This window comes from Halichoerus grypus, chromosome 14 (genome assembly GCF_964656455.1).
Source record: "Halichoerus grypus chromosome 14, mHalGry1.hap1.1, whole genome shotgun sequence".
Classification (NCBI taxonomy): domain Eukaryota; kingdom Metazoa; phylum Chordata; class Mammalia; order Carnivora; family Phocidae; genus Halichoerus; species Halichoerus grypus.
The window spans coordinates 14,298,563-14,317,702 of NC_135725.1; the positions used below are offsets into that span (position 1 = coordinate 14,298,563).

A 19,140-nucleotide genomic window follows, 5' to 3' on the forward strand; every position below is an offset into this window, starting at 1 on the left:
CAATGTTCAGAAATGCCAAAACACACACCTCATTCTTACTAAAAAATGTGATTATACCATACATGTTATCTAGTAACCTGCATTTTTAAAAATACCTTAAGATCGTATCAGGGATAATGTTCCATTTGATAGCTATAAGCCTTCATTGTCATTTTTTTTAAGATTTATTTATTTACTTGAGAGAGAGAGCATTGAATGAGTGGGGGGCGGGCCAGAGGGAGAGAATCTTTCAAGCAGACTCCCTGCTGAGTGCGGAGCCCAACGCAGGGCTCAGTCCCTTGACCCATGAGATCATGAGCTGAGCTGAAACCAAGAGGCAGACGCTCAACCAACTGAGCCTCCCACGTGCCTCTTCACTGTCACTTTTAATTGCTGCCATGTTTAGTTGTATTTAACCAATCTCTTACTGACTTTGAAATTGTTTGCAATTTTTCACTATCGTACATGTGTGATGTACGCTTTTAAATGCAGTGAGAAATTTGAAGAGAGAGTAGATTTCAAATCTTCATAATGGAGGGCGGGAATGAGTTTACTAGAGAAGTGCTCTTCACATTTTTTTTTAAACTAATGTGCCCCTTAAAGGAATTTTGAAAAACTTAAGTGCATTTGCACTTTTTAAAAGTTGATATGTATAGTTTTTATTAAATTTAAATACACTTAAAGCCCATAATTTTTGCAAATTATATATACCTGTCAAAATTGAACTGTGACATTACTTTTTAAAATGTATCTGATAGAATAAAAATATAGTGATTTGATATCTACCTTAATCTATTTTTTAGAAAATCATGAACTAGCTTCTCTTTAATGATCTGAAATGCTATATAGTCCCTTTTTCTTCTTGAACTATTAATTCTATTCTACTTTCCTTACAGAGTCTATGCTAATGCAATATAGTTTTATATTTGAAAGTCTTTTATTAATCAACCATTGCAGTCAAATTTGTGTGCATAAATGTATTTAAAATTTCCTGGGACCATAAGGTAATTTGTTAAATGTTAAATAAAAAAGCTGTTTTTTCCATATATGTATGGATGAGTGTTACTTGTTGGTAGAACGAAATAGGAGCAGCATCAATTTTTTTCTTATTTTCCATTTTTATAGATGTAAGTGCTGAGAAACATTTTCACGTAAATCAAGTGGACGTGACTGGGAGGAGCTTTGTCATAGCAATATCTCTCAATTCTTTGAATTCCTTCTGAGTTATTTGATAATATTAATCTATCACTGAAAAAACATTTTCAATGATCTGTTGGTGGCTATACAATTATGTTTTCTGTTTTACTGAAAGTAAAGACCGCAGTGCTAGAGAGATGTCTTAGGGCACCAGCAACAGGCATTGGTAGGAGCGCATCTGATCTTGATGATTATGGACATTCCATCTACCACATCGTGTGCTTTGCTCCAACCCTGCCTGGCTTCCACATGTGTAGCCCAGAGAAGGGGAGAGTTGGATTCAGTTAAGGCTGAACCTCTACCAGATGTATGTTGACTAAGAACTAAAAAATATGAAATAACAGGTGGTAGAATCTAAGCTGGACAAGGACAATGTGGAAGAAGACCACTGATGGACTGGGGAAGAGTAGAGAGGAGAAGGTAAAGGGAGGGCTTTTCCAGGTGGAAGATTGGTTGGAGTAGTTGAAATGGCAAACTGGAAAGAGAGGTCACTGTGGCCTGATATGTGATTCAGGATTTTTGGAGGTGGAGCAGTTGTGGGTCATGAGCATGTCCAAGGTGTGACCATAATATGAAGTTCGTGAACTTTATTTGTTCATCTGTTTATGAACAAATTGCTGAAAAGGAGTTCGTGGAAATAGGTTGTCATGGTGTCAAAAGTCCATGATGATTTTCAAAGGAATGAAGGCAGGGCTTGGAGTGGAGAGAAAGAATGTGAGGCAGGCATCAACAAATCTAGACAGTGAGAGAAAGGTGCTCTTGAAAGCTGGAAGGGGCAGGTCTTAAAGGAACTTAGTTTACAAGAAGGTGCAGGGGAAATGGTTTGGGAAGAACTGTGGTGGGTATGGAAGGAACCAACTCATTGCCTGACTCTGATGTGTGAACACCTGCCATTTGAGAAGCCCAGGGAAAACCATGTCCTCAGGGGAGAGCTCCAATTATTAGAAGGAGAAACTTGTATTTATGACAGGCATTTTAGTTCTATTAGACAGTGTGGTTCTGAACCACAAGCTTACTTAATGGGTTAGTAAAACTTCATGGGGCGCCTGGGTGGCTCAGTCGGTTAAGCGAACGACTCTTGATTTTGGCTCAGGTCATGATCTCATGGTTGTGAGATCGAGACCTGCATCAGGGTCCAGGCTCAGCATGAGTGTGCTTGAGATTCTCTCCCTCTCTCTCTGTCCCTCCACACCTGCTCGCACTCTCTCTCCAAAAAAAAACAACAAAGAAACAACAAAAAACACTTCCTCAGTTTCTACTAGAGTTACTAGTTCTTTCAGTTTCCCTGTCTCTCCAGAATAAGTTTTGATCATTTATATTTTCCTCAAAAACCATTTATTTCAAATATATATTCAAATGTGTGAATATAGTGCTTTACAAATATTTTTATGTAGGTATGCATGTATGTGATTTATGTGTTTAATGGTAAATCAGCTCTGAGTTATAGAGATAAATTGTTTTTGTGTTTTTTAAATTAATTATGGATCTGCTTTGATACTTATTGATTCAAATCTGTTTTTAGGATCATCAAATTATATTTTCTCATTTGTAGGAATTACATTTTCATTTTCTCTTCTGAGATAAAAAAATCCCATTTTTTAAAAAAAGCTTATCATTAATGAATAGAGATTTCAATCAACATTTATTTTACTTTATTTTCAGTTCCACAAACTATTTGTCAGGCAGCATAGTGCCTTGCTTCTAATTAATTAGATACATTTTATTTAGCAGTCTTTTTTCAGTATTTCATGTTCCATAAAACATTTATTCTCCCAATATTACATTTATAAATGAAATGCACGATATTTCCTGCATATATATTCCATTGTCCCTTTGTTTTTTCTTGCTTTGCAATCCATTTTTATAGAGAAGGCAATAACACTATATTTAAAAAAGAATCAGCAATAGATACAATGTGTCTAGTATTTAATATATTCTAGGGATGTGCTAACTTCTTCACCACAGTTATCATATTTAGTCTTTACAACAGCCCTGTGAAGTATGTACTGATTTTATCTCCAGGGTGCCCTGGGGAGACCAGACCAAGAGAGAATAAGAGGTCCATCCAAGGTTTCCCGGCTGTTGTGCATGGGCTCATCAGCCTGCGTGAGAGATCGCTCTGTTAGCATCTCATCCACAGTACTAGAAAAATATAGCAGACCTCTTTATGGCAGATGTCCAGCACCAGAGCATCAACATAATTCATGCTAAGATTCGATTGTCAGGCAATTATGATGTGCAATTATATTCAGTGTTAATAACTTGCCCCATGAGATCCTACTACCGTACTCCGGACGTGAGTTTCCTTTAACAGCCGAACAAAAATCTTTTATTCATCTGCAGTGAGGTACACTTTCTATAAATAATTGTTTCCTTTAATCATTTTAGGGTATGGGCAGAAATAGGTATCAATTAGCCATTTTTAATACCCTGTATCTTCAAATTAGAATTTTTGAAGTCTTACTTGTATCTGTAGAAAGGCAGAAAAAGAAATCTCATGCAGTTTGCTTCCTTGGACAAGCAAAGGCAAACCCCTATCTTTTTGTCTCTGAACTCTATCCCATTTGGTTATTGAACACCTTTTAAAAAGATTTAGCTATTTAACAACAACAAATGCCTATGGCTCATTAATTTGTGATTCTTCTCTTTCTTTCTTTTAAAGATAGTGTTTTTAGAAGAAGCATCCCAACAAGAAAAGCTGGCCAAAGAATGGTGCTTCAAGCCGTGTGAAATAAGAGAACTAAGCAACCAGTAAGTCACAGCCAACTTCTTCTCTTTCTCTGTTAACTAGTGCCCTTCACTAGTCTCAGACGATGAGAAACCTGCCTTGAGGGACGGAGAGGCTTTGTGTTTTTCCTTGCGGGGTGAGGTGAAAAGAAGGGAATTCGAGAACAGGAAGCTGAAGGATGGAAGCTTTGAGAACAGGAGGCTGCCGTCATCTGTTTATCTCTTCAGCAGATCTTTGTTGAGCTTACTGTGTGTAACAACCAGGATCTGGAGGAGAAAATGATCTGTAAAGTCTTTGCCCGCTCAGGGTTTACAGCCCACGGGGATCTCAGAGAGTAAGCAGGTACACAGATATGGAAGCTCGCCAGTGATAGGTGGGGATACCTTCCATGAAAGAAATAAAGAGGGAGGGAGAGAAAATGCCGGGGGTGGGGGGTGGGGATGGAGGTTTGGGGAGCAGTAACCGGCAGCATAGTTCGGGAAGACCTATCCCCCAAAGCGCACTTGAGCTGTGGTTTTATGTTGTGGGTTTTTAAAAAAATATTTTATTTATTTATGTGTGTGTGTGTGTGTGTGAGAGAGAGAGAGAGAGAGAGAGAGAGAATGAGCAGGGGGAGGGGCAGAGGGAGAGAGAGAAAGCAGACTCCCCGCTCGCTGAGCAAGGTCCTGATGTGGGGCTCGATCCCAGGACCCAGAGATCATGACCTGAGCCGAAGGCAGATGCTTAACTGACTGAGCCACCTAGGCGCCCCATGTTTGGGGCGTTTTAATATTTGTTCAAAACGTGTTTGCTATGATTGGCTCACTCTCTTCATAGTCTGGTTGATTTGTTTTATATAGATGGGAATGCTTTATTTTTTTAAAGATTTATTTATTTATTTTGGAGGCGGAGGGGCAGTGGGAGAGGGAGAGAGGAGCTCAAGCAGACTCCTTGCTCAGTGCAAGTCCTACGCGGGGCTCGATCTCACAAACCCTAGATCAGAGCTGAGCCGAAACCAAGAGTCCACCGCTTAACCAACTGCGCCACCCAGGTGCCCCAGGATGGGAATACTTTTTTGAACTCAAAGATTTTATCTTGTTTCAGGGCAAGCATGTTTCCAAAGTCAATGGAAGTTCCAAAATCAATAAAAATCACTTTCATTCTAAAGATGTTTTTATAACTTGGGAAGTGACTTCAGAGTAATGTGGTGAGAACAGTGAACTAGGTGTTGGAACACCTGGCTTGAATCCTCTCGCTAAAGCCTGAAAGCAAGTCACCTCCTTTCTCTGAGCCTGTCTCCTAGGCTGTTAGCAGAATTGTTCTCAGTGGTCGTGGATGCCACCTCCATACGCTGCAGCAGCTTTGTGAACTGGGCTACCCGTAAGGCTTTGAGGCAGAGGGGCTGGCCACAGTCCTGACAGACGGGGTGACTGCTCATAGTGAAGTTTTGGTGCACTTACATTTGTGTTCACATTTCCTACCTGCTGCCTCTCTCTGGGCTGGGAAGCTCTTGGGCAGTGGGCCTAAAAGTGAATCCAGTGGGCGTGGAGATAATTCTAGCCCCTTCTGTGTTATCGTCTGCTTCCTCTTGCTAGATTTGTATGAGTGAGTGGAGGAGGGTGGGGTAGTTGGAGGATGGGGGGCGGGGTGAACACTTCTGTGGGTCCGCAAGTCCTTCCGTCCCTCTGTATGAGGCTGCTTTTGGAGGAAAGTCCATCAGACAAATGTGGACTCTGGGGTGCCTCTAGGCACCACGCACAGAGAAGTGGTAAGGTAAGAAAAAACATAAACCTTGGTTGAAGACTGAAGTCTTTGTAGAAAAGCCTTATACCAAACACACGAGATATGTGCAGTTGAATTTCAAGTCACAATTAAGATACCACAGAAGATGGTGTTTCTGACAGTGTGTTTAACAGACTTACTGTACCTGCAGGTCTATCTCAGCACAATGTAGATTTTCTTTCTTTTTTTTTTTTTAAAGATTTTATTTATTTACTTGAGAGAGAGAGAGCACAAGCAGGGGGAGGAGCAGAGGGAGAAGGAGGCTCCCTGCTGAGTAGGGAGCCCGATTCTGGGCTCCATCCCAGGACCCTGGGATCACGACCTGAGCCAAAGGCAGACACTGAACTGACTGAGCCACCCAGGCGCCCCACGATGTGGATTTTCTTAAGTGAAAATGACAACCGGAGCACCCTGAGCAGAGCTTTGAAAGAAGTGGATCAGATTGTGGCCATGGACCATAGAAAGGGTGGCAGGGCCAGAATGAGGCATTCACATCTGGCAAGGAATTTAAGGATGGTGGGGAAGGCAAAAAACTCAGGAATCAAGATAAGTAATAGTTTGATGCAATATTTTTATTTATTTATTTATTTATTTTTAAGATTTATTAATTTATTTATTTGACAGAGAGAGACACAGCGAGAGAGGGAACACAAGCAGGGGGAATGGGAGGGGGAGAAGCAGGCTTCCCACTGAGCAGGGAGCCCGATGTGGGGCTCGATCCCAGGACCCTGGGATCATGACCTGAGCCGAAGGCAGACGCTTAACGACTGAGCCACCCAGGCACCCCTGATGCAATATTTTTAAAAATCAAAATTAATGCAAAAAATCCATGATGAACAAAATACCAAAATTTTAAATAAAGACAGGATGTTATTGTTTTACACCCCTGCGTTGTTGGGCAAGGAAATGGTCATTTTCAAAGAGCCTGGGATTCCCAAGCCCACAGGACCATCACAGCTCCCGGCTGGCAGGTAAATGACGTTGACAATGGTGAGCAAACAGCTTGGGCAACTCAGACCCTTCAAGATAGTCATGTGTTTTGATGGTAGAGCTTTCTTTTTTTTTTTTATTATTATGTTATGTTAGTCACCATACATTACATCATTAGTTTTTGATGTAGTGTTCCATGATTCATTGTTTGTGCATAACACCCAGTGCTCCATGCAGTACGTGCCCTCTTTAATACCCATCACCGGGCTAACCCATCCCCCCACCCCCCTCCCCTCTAGAACCCTCAGTTTGTTTTTCAGAGTCCATCGTCTCTCATGGTTCGTCTCCCCCTCCGATTTCCCCCCCTTCATTTTTACCCTCCTGCTACCTTCTTCTTCTTTTTTTTTTTTTAAACATATAATGTATTATTTGTTTTAGAGGTACAGGTCTGTGATTCAACAGTCTTACACAATTCACAGTGCTCACCATAGCACATACCCTCCCCAATGTCTATCACCCAGCCACCCCATCCCTCCCACCCCCCACCACTCCAGCAACCCTCAGTTTGTTTCCTGAGATTAAGAATTCCTCATATCAGTGAAGTCATATGATACATGTCTTTCTCTGATTGACTTATTTCGCTCAGCATAACACTCTCCAGTTCTATCCACATCGTTGCAAATGGCAAGATCTTATTCCTTTTGATGGCTGCATAATATTCCATTGTATATATATACCACATCTTCTTTATCCATTCATCTGTTGATGGACATCTTGGCTCTTTCCATAGATTGGCTATTGTGGATATTGCTGCTATAAACATTGGGGTGCACATACCCCTTCGGATCCCTACATTTGTATCTTTGGGGTAAATACCCAGTAGTGCAATTGCTGGATCATATGGTAGCTCTATTTTCAACTTTCTGGATGGTAGAGCTTTCATTAACATTGTCCACTTGGTTAAAAGATGAGTGGGTGTTTTGGGAAGTGTATATAGGGGCAGACAATCTCTGTCCTCAGATTCTGATGCAGCCTGGCCAGCACCGCAGGTTTGGAATATGAAATTAATGGTTTTTATCTGAGGGGAAGTGGAGATTTTCTAAGGAAGTGAAGCTAGTGAGTAAGCGAAATTGAAAAGAGTTCTTTCATCTCTGCTTCCTTAAGAACATGCTCAACAAAATGTGACTTTCCGTCCCCCCACCTGCCCATTCTTTCACTACCAAATATTTTTAAAGGGAATTCTCTCTCTGCCCAGTACTTTCTCTAAACACTGATCTTTCACGTTTATGGGTTTCTTTTCGGCACGTAGGACAGTAACTAAACCATTCTAGAGACTTGGTAAGTATTCTATAATGAAGGACTGAATCCACATGCAGTCAGGTGTCTCCCCAACCACTGCACAGAAATGAGAGCTCTCTTTTCCTGAGACCACTTGCCTTGGACTCTTGCAGGTTTGGACACTGGTCTCTGTCCTGTACTCCTTTCTCTTCGTTGCTGTCCTTGAGACCTCTCTTTTCTGGATCTCCCTCAGTCCTCCTGACAACTCTGCTCCAGGAGCATGGCCTTGTCTTCCTCATTCTTACTCCTGTAAGTGGACTGGTGCTGTTCAAGACTCAGTTTTGTTCTTTTTCCACAGAAATCTCTGGCACCCCCAAATTCTAGGCTTACCTCCACAGAGAAGACTCTCAAATCTGAATCCCATCCGTACCTCTTCTGTCACCTCTTATCCCACGTTTCTGATCCTTTTTGGACCCTTGGAGATTAAACAGACTCTAGACTTAATAACATCCCCTCCCTCAACGTGGAATTTCCTCCTACGTTCTCTTCACATCATGTCATATAATCAGCTTCACATGCTCAAAAGCTCTCTTTTGGACTCATTCCTCTCCTTTGCTGCCCACAGCTAATAAAATATCAAGCTTTTTCTCTTGTATTCATCTTTCCCTTTCTGTTCCTATCACCATAATCTTTATTCAGAAATGTCATGCTTGGGACATGCATGGGAGGAGTCTCCCCGCACATGCCTGCCACCGCCAGATTCATGTCCTAAACCTGAGACTCAAAGTGTCACAGTTCTGCAAAAGAGAAGAAAAAACAAAGTAACAAGTAGCCTCGCCATCCCCTCCCTCCTGGCTATGGAATAACCAATACCAGTTAATTCACTGAATTGATTATTCAAGACCCTTTTTAAAGAAGCTTTTTTCTGGCTGTTGTTTCTGAAACATTTTTTATGTAGTAAAGTGCACAGATCTTAGGTATGTACGTTGATAAGTTTTGACAAACATATATAGCTATGTAACCAACATAAACCAATCAAGATATAACACATTCCTATCAGCCTAGAAAGTTCCTTTATGCCCCTTCCAGTCACTCTCCAGCCCCTTGTCCACTGTTTAATTTTTTCAATCACATGGATTACTTCTGCCTGTTTTTAAATGTCATATGAATGGGGCACCTGGGTGGCTCAGTCGTTAAGCGTCTGCCTTTGGCTCAGGTCATGATCCCAGGGTCCTGGGATTGAGCCCCGCATTGGGCTCCCTGCTCTTCAGGGAGCCTGCTTCTCCCTCTCCCTCTGCCTGTCGCTCTGCCTACTTGTACTCTCTCTCTCTCTCTCTCTGTCAAATAAATAAATAAAATCTTTAAAAAAAATGTCATATGAATGGAATAAATCAATAATTCTTGTGTCTGGATTCTTCACTCATCGTAATGTTTCCAAGATTCATCCATTTTGTTGTTTATAACAGTAGTTCTTTCTTTTTTATTGCCAAATAGCATTCCGTTGTGTTGATATACCACAGTTTGTCTATCTGTTTTCCTGCGGTATTTGATTTGTTTCCAGTTCAAGGCTAGGATACATAAAACTGCTCTAAATATTTTTGTGTAATGCCTTTTCATAAGCATTGTTTTATTTCAGTTGGGCAAACCACTAGGAGTGAAATTGCTCACTAAGATCCTTAATATTTTGACCAGATCTACTTCTCTCTTTCTCTCCGCCTCCCTCTCTCCCTATTCTCCCTGCCCCTAACACATACACATACACACACAGATATCCTCACTCACCCCTAATCTGCTCAACTAGATTATAATCTCTTTGAAGACAAGAAAATGTCTTATTTCTCTTTGGATCTCCCACAAGGCTTAGGAGAGTTTTTAAAACTTTTCAGTTACTTGGGAAATATTATTTGATTGAACAATTCAACTACATAAAGAAATCACACAGCCATTTCATTTCATGGTGGTGGAGACGGGGAAAGCCCCAGGACTGAGGTATCCTGAGAGGTCAGCGACTCATGCCTGAGAGGAATCCATAGCTCATTCCCCCTCTCTGCGTGCCCCCCACATTGTAGGCTCACTTAATGCGGCCTTCTTACCACACGAGATTGTCACTGCTCTTCCCCGCCAAAGTGAATGAAAAATTCTGTCCTCCGGAGGGTAGTGACCAAGAGTACTGAGCCTGCAGACAAACTGCCTGGATTTGAATCTAGGCTCCAAAGCTGACTTGTTGCAGGAGTACTTTTTTTTTTTTTTTTAAAGCTACTTACATTTCCCGAGCTTCAGTTTTCTCTTCTATAAATGAGGACAACAGTACTACTTTGTAAGTTTGTTGTGAGCATTACATCATCATAACTACTATTTTTTTTTTGAGGGCTTTTTGTTATCTAGGCACTGTTTTTACACGTGCTAACAATCCTCACAACAGCTCTATGATGCCACCACTGTAGACACTGAGTCGCAACGAAGTTAAATAACATGTCGATGACCCTACTGCTCGTTTATGGTGGGGTCTCAATTCAAAACCAGGCAGTCTGAGTCAAGAATGTATATACTTAACCCCTGTAATAAACTGCCTCCCGCAAGTAAGATGACGTACGTGGATGCTGTTCCCGGTACATGTACTTCTTCAGTAAACATCATCTGCTGGTCATCAGCATTATCGCCACCATTCCCGGTTCCCATTTCTTTAAAAAGAAAGCATTTTATAGGTAGCCCAGGCTTTGTTTGCCTTTCACTGAGATGGTGTACATTTCAATTGGTAGCATAAGGGGTTCTTTGTTATGTCAAGTTTTGAGCTCAAGTTCTTTATGTATATTAAAATATAATTCATATTTTCTCAGGGTGGTGGTCGTGGTGGTACGTATGGTCTTCAACAAATATCTGTTTGGATGTGTGTAGACACTTAATAGACCCCAGTGAACTGGATTCGTTTTTTTGGAGAAGCTTTAAGTGTGTTAGTTTGGGGGCTTCCTCGAATCTGTGGGTAGTGCCCCTGAAAGCTCTTAAAAACATCTTTCCAGGACTTTCGGTTATGTGAATCAGTGGAAGTGTGAAAATTAGTTGGCAGGCCGGGGGAATAGCAGGAGTGATCAGCGGCACCTGGAGACGGCTGTCTGACCACTACAGCTGTCCTCACTTACCCATCCGACACCGCCCACCCATTGACAGTCTCGTCTCCTAAGAGGGCCTGTCCCTAACCAGCCTCAGTTTGCCGTTGCTGCTTCATTTCAGAACTCAGCCCCTACCTCACAGGGGGAAGGACCAGATTTCTTGTAGTCAGCCAAGGTCAAGACGACCACTGAGTCTAGCATTGCGGCCACCGTTTGTCATCGTCAGTCATCCTTAGTGACTTGGGAGTAATTCCTCAGCGTGGCTCTAGAAGCTTTAAAGGTCTTCTTTCTCATCTTTGCTCCCCGTCCTACAACCTCCAATTATGAGAACAAAGTCATCGGATGTCTTGTTCCATGACTGTTTTGCTTCTTCTCAGTGCTGTGCTTCTGCCTCCCTCGATCATCTTTAGTTAACCTCACACCAGCCATTCCACCATTCCAATGTAGGAGCTGTATCTCTCCCAGCAGAGCGTCACTTCTATTTCTTGATTGCTAGATAACAGGAGAATTTACAATCGTCTGATTGCATTAGCTCTAAACCTGCGTGGGGTAAACAATTAAATCACCGTGGAGAGAAAATGTGATTTAAAGGTATGGAAAATGATTGAAGGTGTTATTAAATTCTTTTCCCCTTGTATTAATTTCCAGTGAGTTCTTCATGCCTGGGCTGGTTGATACACACATCCACGCCCCTCAGTATTCTTTTGCTGGGAGTAATGTGGACCTGCCGCTTTTGGACTGGCTGACCATGTACACATTTCCTACAGAACTCAAATTCCAGAACATCGACTTCGCTGAAGAAGTATATACCAGAGTTGTCGTAAGTATCTTGCTTGTCAGTAGCAGTGTGTTATGACCAAATCACCTGTAGACACATCCATTTCTTGGGGCATATTTTAATTATAAAACATAGGCAGTTGAGGCTAGAATGGACTGTAGAGACATTTTCAGTTTTTTTCAAAGCCCAAGGAGTGTGTGGACCATCCACCTCATCTACACAAGCTAACCCATAGCAGAGAGAGCACTTGAATCCAAATCCTCAAATTCCCTATCTGATGGGCTCTCTTGACTCTTGGTCTGTTACTTCTTGTGTTTCGAGTTACTAAATTGGAGTTTCATGCACGTGTGTGTTCCCTTACTCCTGCCAATCCACAGTGCTGTTCTGGGGACCATATGGAATAGCTGTGTAACCTTTGGAAAGTTCCGTGACTCATTTTCCCCATCTGTAAAATAAAGTAGAGATCATGATAGTAACTACTTCATAGGATTGTTATGATAAGTTAGTATTTGTGAGGTTCTTAGAATAGTGCCTGACACATGGTAAGCGTTGTATATGTTTGCTTTAAAAAACATGCAAGGAAATTTAAAAATAGAAGTTAAAATTACAGTTAGAAGGATATCACATTATTTTAGTAGCTTCCCAAGGAGGGGAAATAGGACGGCTCCCTATAGCAGGGTACGTAGGAACATGATGAGCATTAACACCACTAGAGGGAGCTAGGGAGCTAGTTCAAGTCATTGAACAATGCCAACCATATACTGAAGGCTCTGAAGATGTCCTTACTTCCACCCTCTCAAGGAAATCAGTCCCCTTCTTTCTACTCCAGCCCTATGCCAAATCCACTCAGCAACCAGAAACAGCTTCTGCAGTGGAGAATACCTTTTGCAAATACTTTCTTATCTGACCACTACCACTTGTCATGCAGCACATTTAGTCTAAACATTTCTGCATTGTTGTTGGACCCATGGATGGTCTTCTAAAGTGATGGCTATGGGATGGTGACAGTATTATAAGTCTTACACAGTTACCTAGCCATTCTGCCATTTCCCCTGGTCCTGTATCATTCAAGCCTTGAGGAGTAGAAGTGCTATCCTTTATATACTTGACTTCCTTTATTGTAAATTCAGTGTAATTGTGGATCTTACCTATTTAGCGTGGATCCACATGACACCAGAAAAACTGAGAAGGACTAACACAGTGCATGAAGTTGCTGGGCCATTGTGTTAATGAATTGTGTTAACCACACCAAATCTTTTTATGCTCAAAATTTATTTATACCTCTCATTGTTCTAAAAAGGGTTTGAGATATCTTAAAATAAAATAGTGTACAATGGAAGCAAATGAGTCACGAAAGCGTGGCAAAGGAAAAAAGGGGGAAAGAAAAATAAAACTGAGGGGTAAATGTATACCATGGGGGGCCATGAACTTGTTAGAATTTGTCACAAATTCAGCTTTAAGTTTCTAGCTGCTGACCCAGAGAAGGAAATCAATGATGTAATTTACACTGTGTATATGATAAAGAATAAAACATTTGTTAAGGTAAAGTATTTCTATTACTCATACTGATTTTCTTAAAAATTAGTTTCAGTAATAGTTCATATAGATACATGCTATGATGTCAAAATATATATTATTAAGATGCTATAGTATTTAAAAAAAACCCAAATATATCACTGTTTTATGTTTAGACATTCAGAGTATCTAGAACCATATATCCTTCAGGGAGTACTCCATAAATACTATTTCTTGTATCAGAGAGTTAAGTATTTGATGTCAGTGAGTACAAAATAGATTTTATTCTCGACACACACTTGCATTGCATACATCCTATGTTTCTGATTATGAGCAGGCAGCCCTGCACACTTTAACAGTTGGATGAGCTGATGATATGGTTGAAATCTGTAGAAAGTTGAGATTTGTTAACTAGAACCTGTCCCTAGGCTGACGACTGCTCACGGCAATGCAAAGGGATGTTAAAACAGTAGGTCCGGAGAGATCCAAGCCATTTTTGTTTATTTTATATTCTCCCTCAGAAAACAGTCCTAGATCTATACTTCAGCAAATGGGCAAATCAAGACCCAGAGTTCTGCACCGTAGATGACAGTGATCATTTAATGTGCAAATAATTTAAAGTATATATTAGCAAACATCTCCTGAGATTACTTAGAAAAAAAATCCCAGTAAAACAAGCCTGAATTATCTGCCTTTAAACATTGCAAGCTGGGTGAGAGATTACAGTTTCAAATTAGACTGGAATAAACTAAAAAGACTAGAAGGTTCAGGAATCTATATATTATATAGCTTGCAGTCAAAGGATTGGACAATGAGATCCTGGTAAATGTGCCAAGATAAACGAGTTGCAAATATTCTGGGGAATAGGATGAATATGCTTACTCTATGGGGTTGTCAAAGATTCAACTGATGAATCCAACTAATTCCAAAAACGTATCAAATCATTAAAGTACAAGGTGAATAGAAAGGGGATAGGCCACTCTTTCCTCCCTATTTCAGCCCGGTGGAAATGCAAATCATCTAATCTGTTAAGAAGCCATTGCTACTGATCTTGAAGTTTGCAGTCATCCTATGTTTGGCATCTATTTTGAGCTTAAAAAGCTTGGTCTCCAAACCCTTCTTGTCAAGAATTGAAGGCTAAGGAAAGATTGAGAAACACAACCCACAGTCTGATGTTGTTCTTGGTAGATTCTTATAAACTGGAAAAATACAAACTCATTACTAACGGAAGAACCCTCTCTAAAGCTTATGAGAAACTAGGGTGGCCTTGGGTCCAGGATGCCCAAATATAGAACAAATGAAGAAGGGAAGCAGCTGTATTTTAGATGGCCTCTTCAGTAAGGTTTTAAAACCAAACTAATTTCTTTCAATTACATAAGTCTCACACATGTAACTTGTTGGTGAAATGGGTTGAAGTCAGTGGGAACCAGTAAGAGTAGCTTGGGGTTCTTTCCTTTCTCCTCTCTCTCCTTCCTTTTCTTTTTTTCCTCTGTGGTTTTTCCCTGTCCTGTTCTTTAACTATAATTTGAGCAGATTCTTGAACTTTCTAGTTCGTTCCAGTCCAACTTGAAAGTGCAATTTCTCAACTAGTGAAAACACCCCTCCCCCCCTTGCCTCGGTCAGAGGAAGGACTTAGTATCCATGTCTGTGTGGCACTTCCATTGTCCTTCTTGCTAAACAGCCAACACTTTCCATTTTGAGTTCATCTTCAAGCCAAGATTTTAGAAAAGTGTGTAAAATTTTGAGAATTTAGAAAATGTTAGATTACAGTTCTGTTTTAATTTTGAGTTTCACTTTACTCTGGTTAGTGTATGCAACCAGACTCATGGCTCCATCTCATGACCCTGAGATCATGACCTGAGTTAAAATCAAGAGTTGGATGCTTAACTGACTGAGCCACCCGGGCCCCCCCATAGATTTTTTTTTTTTTTTAAATCCAGCTTCCTTCTGGCCTTAGAGATTGCCTCTTTCCTCTGAGATTTTTTTCCCCAGATTCCTTTTTCCTCCTTCTCCTCTTTTTTATACTAACTTTCCTCCAATGTCTGTTGAACCTTGAACATACATTTCATATTTAAGTGCGATGCTCTAAAATGGTGATTGGAAGTCTGGATGGGGATAACTCTTGTTGGCTAGTGAACTTCATTATAGGATAAACAGTGAAGGCAGTGAACAGCCCTTTCAACTGTGGGCCCCAAATGCCACTGTGAGGATATCTTCCTTCTAGAACCAGTCATCTTCTCTAGGGAACAGTTCCTCAGTCCCGCTAGGAGTGGTGGGAGTTGCATATGTGGGATTTTGGGGAAAATGACCAAGGATCCAGAGGGTCAACGAGATTATCCACTTAAAACTCTTTCCAGTCTCTGCTGAAGCTTGCCATATTGGGTGTCTAGTCTCCAAATACTGTTGCAAGTTTCTGCAAGAGCAAATCTCTCCTGCAAGAATCAGGTTGGCCTGGTTGGCTGATTTCAACAAGGAGAAGGGTCCTGCCAGGGTTTAATCATCTGTATACAGATTGTCAGCCAATTCTCTATTTGCAGCTCTGTGCTTCTTTCTCTTCTTGCAGAGTCACCTCCAGGTTCTTATCCATGTTTTTTTTTGTCTTCCAAGGGGATGTAGAAATGTTTCCTTTGCTCATGTCTCTTTCTTCTGGGTTAATACATTTTATACTTCTTACTGTTAGTTTAGTGGAATTGTGCTAAGGAAGGGAGATAAATACACGGGACTAATCTGCTGGGTTGAACTAGAAATCTGGCTGAATAATTTTGCCCTCTTGTAGATGGAAAAATCTCATTTACTCATCCCTTGATGCAATAAAGTTTGTATATCCTTAAATAATCCTAAAAACCAAGGAATTAATTAGTATTACATTTTGTGAAGTCTGCAACACGGAACAGTGTGAAATCTAGGAAATCAGAAGCACCAGCTTCTTCTCCAGCTCACACTTTTGGATATAAATACTTTTGCCATTTACCTTAACTGTATTTCATATCAAGATGGCATACCTTTAAATAAAAATATTTTAAAATTAAAAACTAGAATTTTATTTTCATCTTTATTTGCCACGTGACTTTTCTGGGCACACGCGATTCATGGTTTTTGTGATTTATTTTTAGAGGAGAACACTAAAGAATGGAACAACCACAGCTTGTTACTTTGGAACAATTCACACTGACTCATCTCTGCTCCTTGCAGAAATTACAGGTGAGGAAATGAAAGCATGACTTATGGGCACATCAAGCCAAGACAGTCAGACCATGCCCGGCAATGACTTATACATGTGGGCTGTCCTGCCTCTTAATTGCTAGAATTTGAGCGCTGCATTTCTTGCAAGTAATTAGGTGTTTGTGTATGGCCCTTGAATGTTTTTTATTGTGTAAGTAATTTGATTATTTATTTATGGTTTTGGTTCCAGAATGATGTGTACGGGTCTGAATTTTGTGTATTAATTTAGGGTGTTTGGGACCAAGTTTACTAATTCTCACTGTGGCAACAGTTTATTATATTATAATCCGCAGACACATCTTGGCTCTTGGCTAGACTTAGGGCACTGTGCTAGATGCTGGGAACACAATGAAATAGAAAATAACTGTATTAACAGTGGCTGTGCTCTTGCTGGATGCCTGGCTTTGCACAAAGCACTCTCCATGGATTATCTCAGCTCAGTTGCAAACAGTCTTTGGAAGTAGGCATTCATGCCCTCATGTTACAGATGGATAAACTGATGCTCAGAGGCCATAACATGCCCAAGTCACACAGCTAGTAAGCAGATCTGAGACTGGCTTTAGATCAGTAATTCCAAAACTTGTACCTCGCACAGTGCCCAGAACATGGCAGATGCTCAGTAAATACCATTGGCTGATGCACTGATACTTCTGCTTGCTGGCCAAGGTAGGTTCTGCCAGAGGCTTAAAGGGTAGCCCTGAAAATATATATTGCTATTTTTGGAGGATACAGAGAAGACTCAGAATTGGATCATCTGGAAAGAGTTCATAGAGGGGGCCTTTAAATGGGGCCCTACAGGAACATAAAATGGGGAGGGAGGAAAATGTCTTCCCAACAGGGGAAATAACATGGACAAAGCTATGGGGACAGGGATATCCATAGTGGATACAGGAAGCAAGGAACAGAATAGCTGAGCTGGAGGACAGGATCCATTGCACAGTGGGGTGGGAGAGGAGGTTGGGCAGATGGGATGGTTCAGACTGTGGAGAGATTCGAATATGCATCAGATACTCAAAGATTTTGAGCCAGATGAGGTATGTGATGAAGGTGGTGTTTCAGGTAAGAGTAGTCTAATGGCCAGGTATCACAATGAATTACAGGGGAAAGAGAGAGGCAAAAAGACTTTTGCAAGATTCTTATGACAGAGGCAGAGACATTGTACAAACAGTATTCACCCCATGTAGCTTCAACGTTCTAGCTGGAATAAAATTTCTCTGGCACCTCGAATGAGGACCAGGTTCCTTAGTGCTGAGAGCTGCCAGTAGGACTATGTCAAATTCCCCACTGATGATAATATTGCTACGGTTAGGAAAAGTGGCTGTATCTTTTCTAAGCCCTACATGCCAGACACTTTATATACATTATTGGGTGTATTCCTCACAACCCTACACGTAACAGAGGACACTGGGCACATACAGGGTTAGACCTTAATCCAATATTATCACCATCTTGGTAGTAATCCAAGGAATAAGGAGTCAGTGGAAGACCTTGAACTACTTACAGAATTTGGTGTGGTTTTGTTGTCGTCGTTATTGTTCTTAAATGGTGTGATGATCTTTTACATTCTCACTTGTGTTTTCATAATGATTTTAATTTAAATGTGTTTCTAAAGGCTTGGGAGGGATATACTGTTTGGGGGGAAAAACATGACTTCAGATTCTGTTTGTGTGTCCCTCTCACAGATAAATTTGGGCAGCGGGCATTTGTGGGCAAAGTCTGCATGGATATGAATACCACTGTTCCAGAATACAAGGAAACCACTGAGGAATCGATCAAGGAAACAGAGAGGTACATGCATCTTGATTTGTCTTGTGGGCGGTCCCTCTGAGGCACTGATGGAGTTAGAGATGGAGAGAGGCAGGCTCTGTGAACCAGGCCGATATGCACATATGTCACTGTGTGGGTTTGCCCTACTTTATGCAGGTGGTCTGGTCCTAAAGAAAATGGTGCATGTCAATACCGTTTTGAAGCCTCTGGGGACTTGTTATAGAGTCCTAGGGTGAATCCCTTTGTGAAATGAAGGATTCTTTTTATAAGTTAATGATTTACCACTTCCCTCTCCTTTAGTATAGATAGATGGAGTCCTGTCCTGTAAATTGAACTTGCTGTAAGTGTATGTGCGCATCAGATTACTTTTGGTGGCGGGGTCATCCTCTTGCCTGAGATCATGAGCTTTCGTTATGTTCTTTTTATATTACACTGGGATAGTCTACGGATCTCAAAAGTACTTTATCTACATTTTTTTAATGGCTTTTCCATAGTCCCTTGAGGATTTGATTTGACAAGGAATTGCGTTGTATGACATTCGACATCCAAAAGATATAGAAGAACATTCTTTAGATGTAAATCTTCCCCAGGACCTAACCTATCCTGATGCAGGTTTTAGAAGCCCAGCTTTTCTACAATTCCAGACCTCCTTCACCTTAAATGTGTCCTCTGGAAAGGGTAGCTCAGGAACCACCACCTGCTCACAGAAAGAGTGAAGCATGCACCTTCCTCTTATCGTTGGCCACATGCTGAACTTTTCTATGGATGTGTGTTTGTGGTCATAGTAAACCTTAATCCCCATTTTGTTCTGAAACAAAGGACTACCAGAAGGCAGAAAGCTAGCGAATAAATTTTTTCAGTTGGGGCACAAATAGTTG

General features: G+C 41.0%; 1 protein-coding gene across 2 annotated transcripts in view; it reads left to right on the forward strand.

Annotated features, from left to right (window-relative positions):
- GDA (guanine deaminase) overlaps positions 1-19,140 on the forward strand; it is a 71,114-nt gene that overhangs the window by 28,417 nt on the left and 23,557 nt on the right. For both annotated transcript variants that reach the window (XM_078061678.1, XM_036113455.2), the window contains exons 2-5: positions 3,839-3,927; positions 11,629-11,800; positions 16,387-16,474; positions 18,178-18,283. In XM_078061678.1, the coding sequence (XP_077917804.1) occupies positions 3,839-3,927; positions 11,629-11,800; positions 16,387-16,474; positions 18,178-18,283 (455 nt within the window). The remainder of the gene's footprint in view (positions 1-3,838; positions 3,928-11,628; positions 11,801-16,386; positions 16,475-18,177; positions 18,284-19,140) is intronic.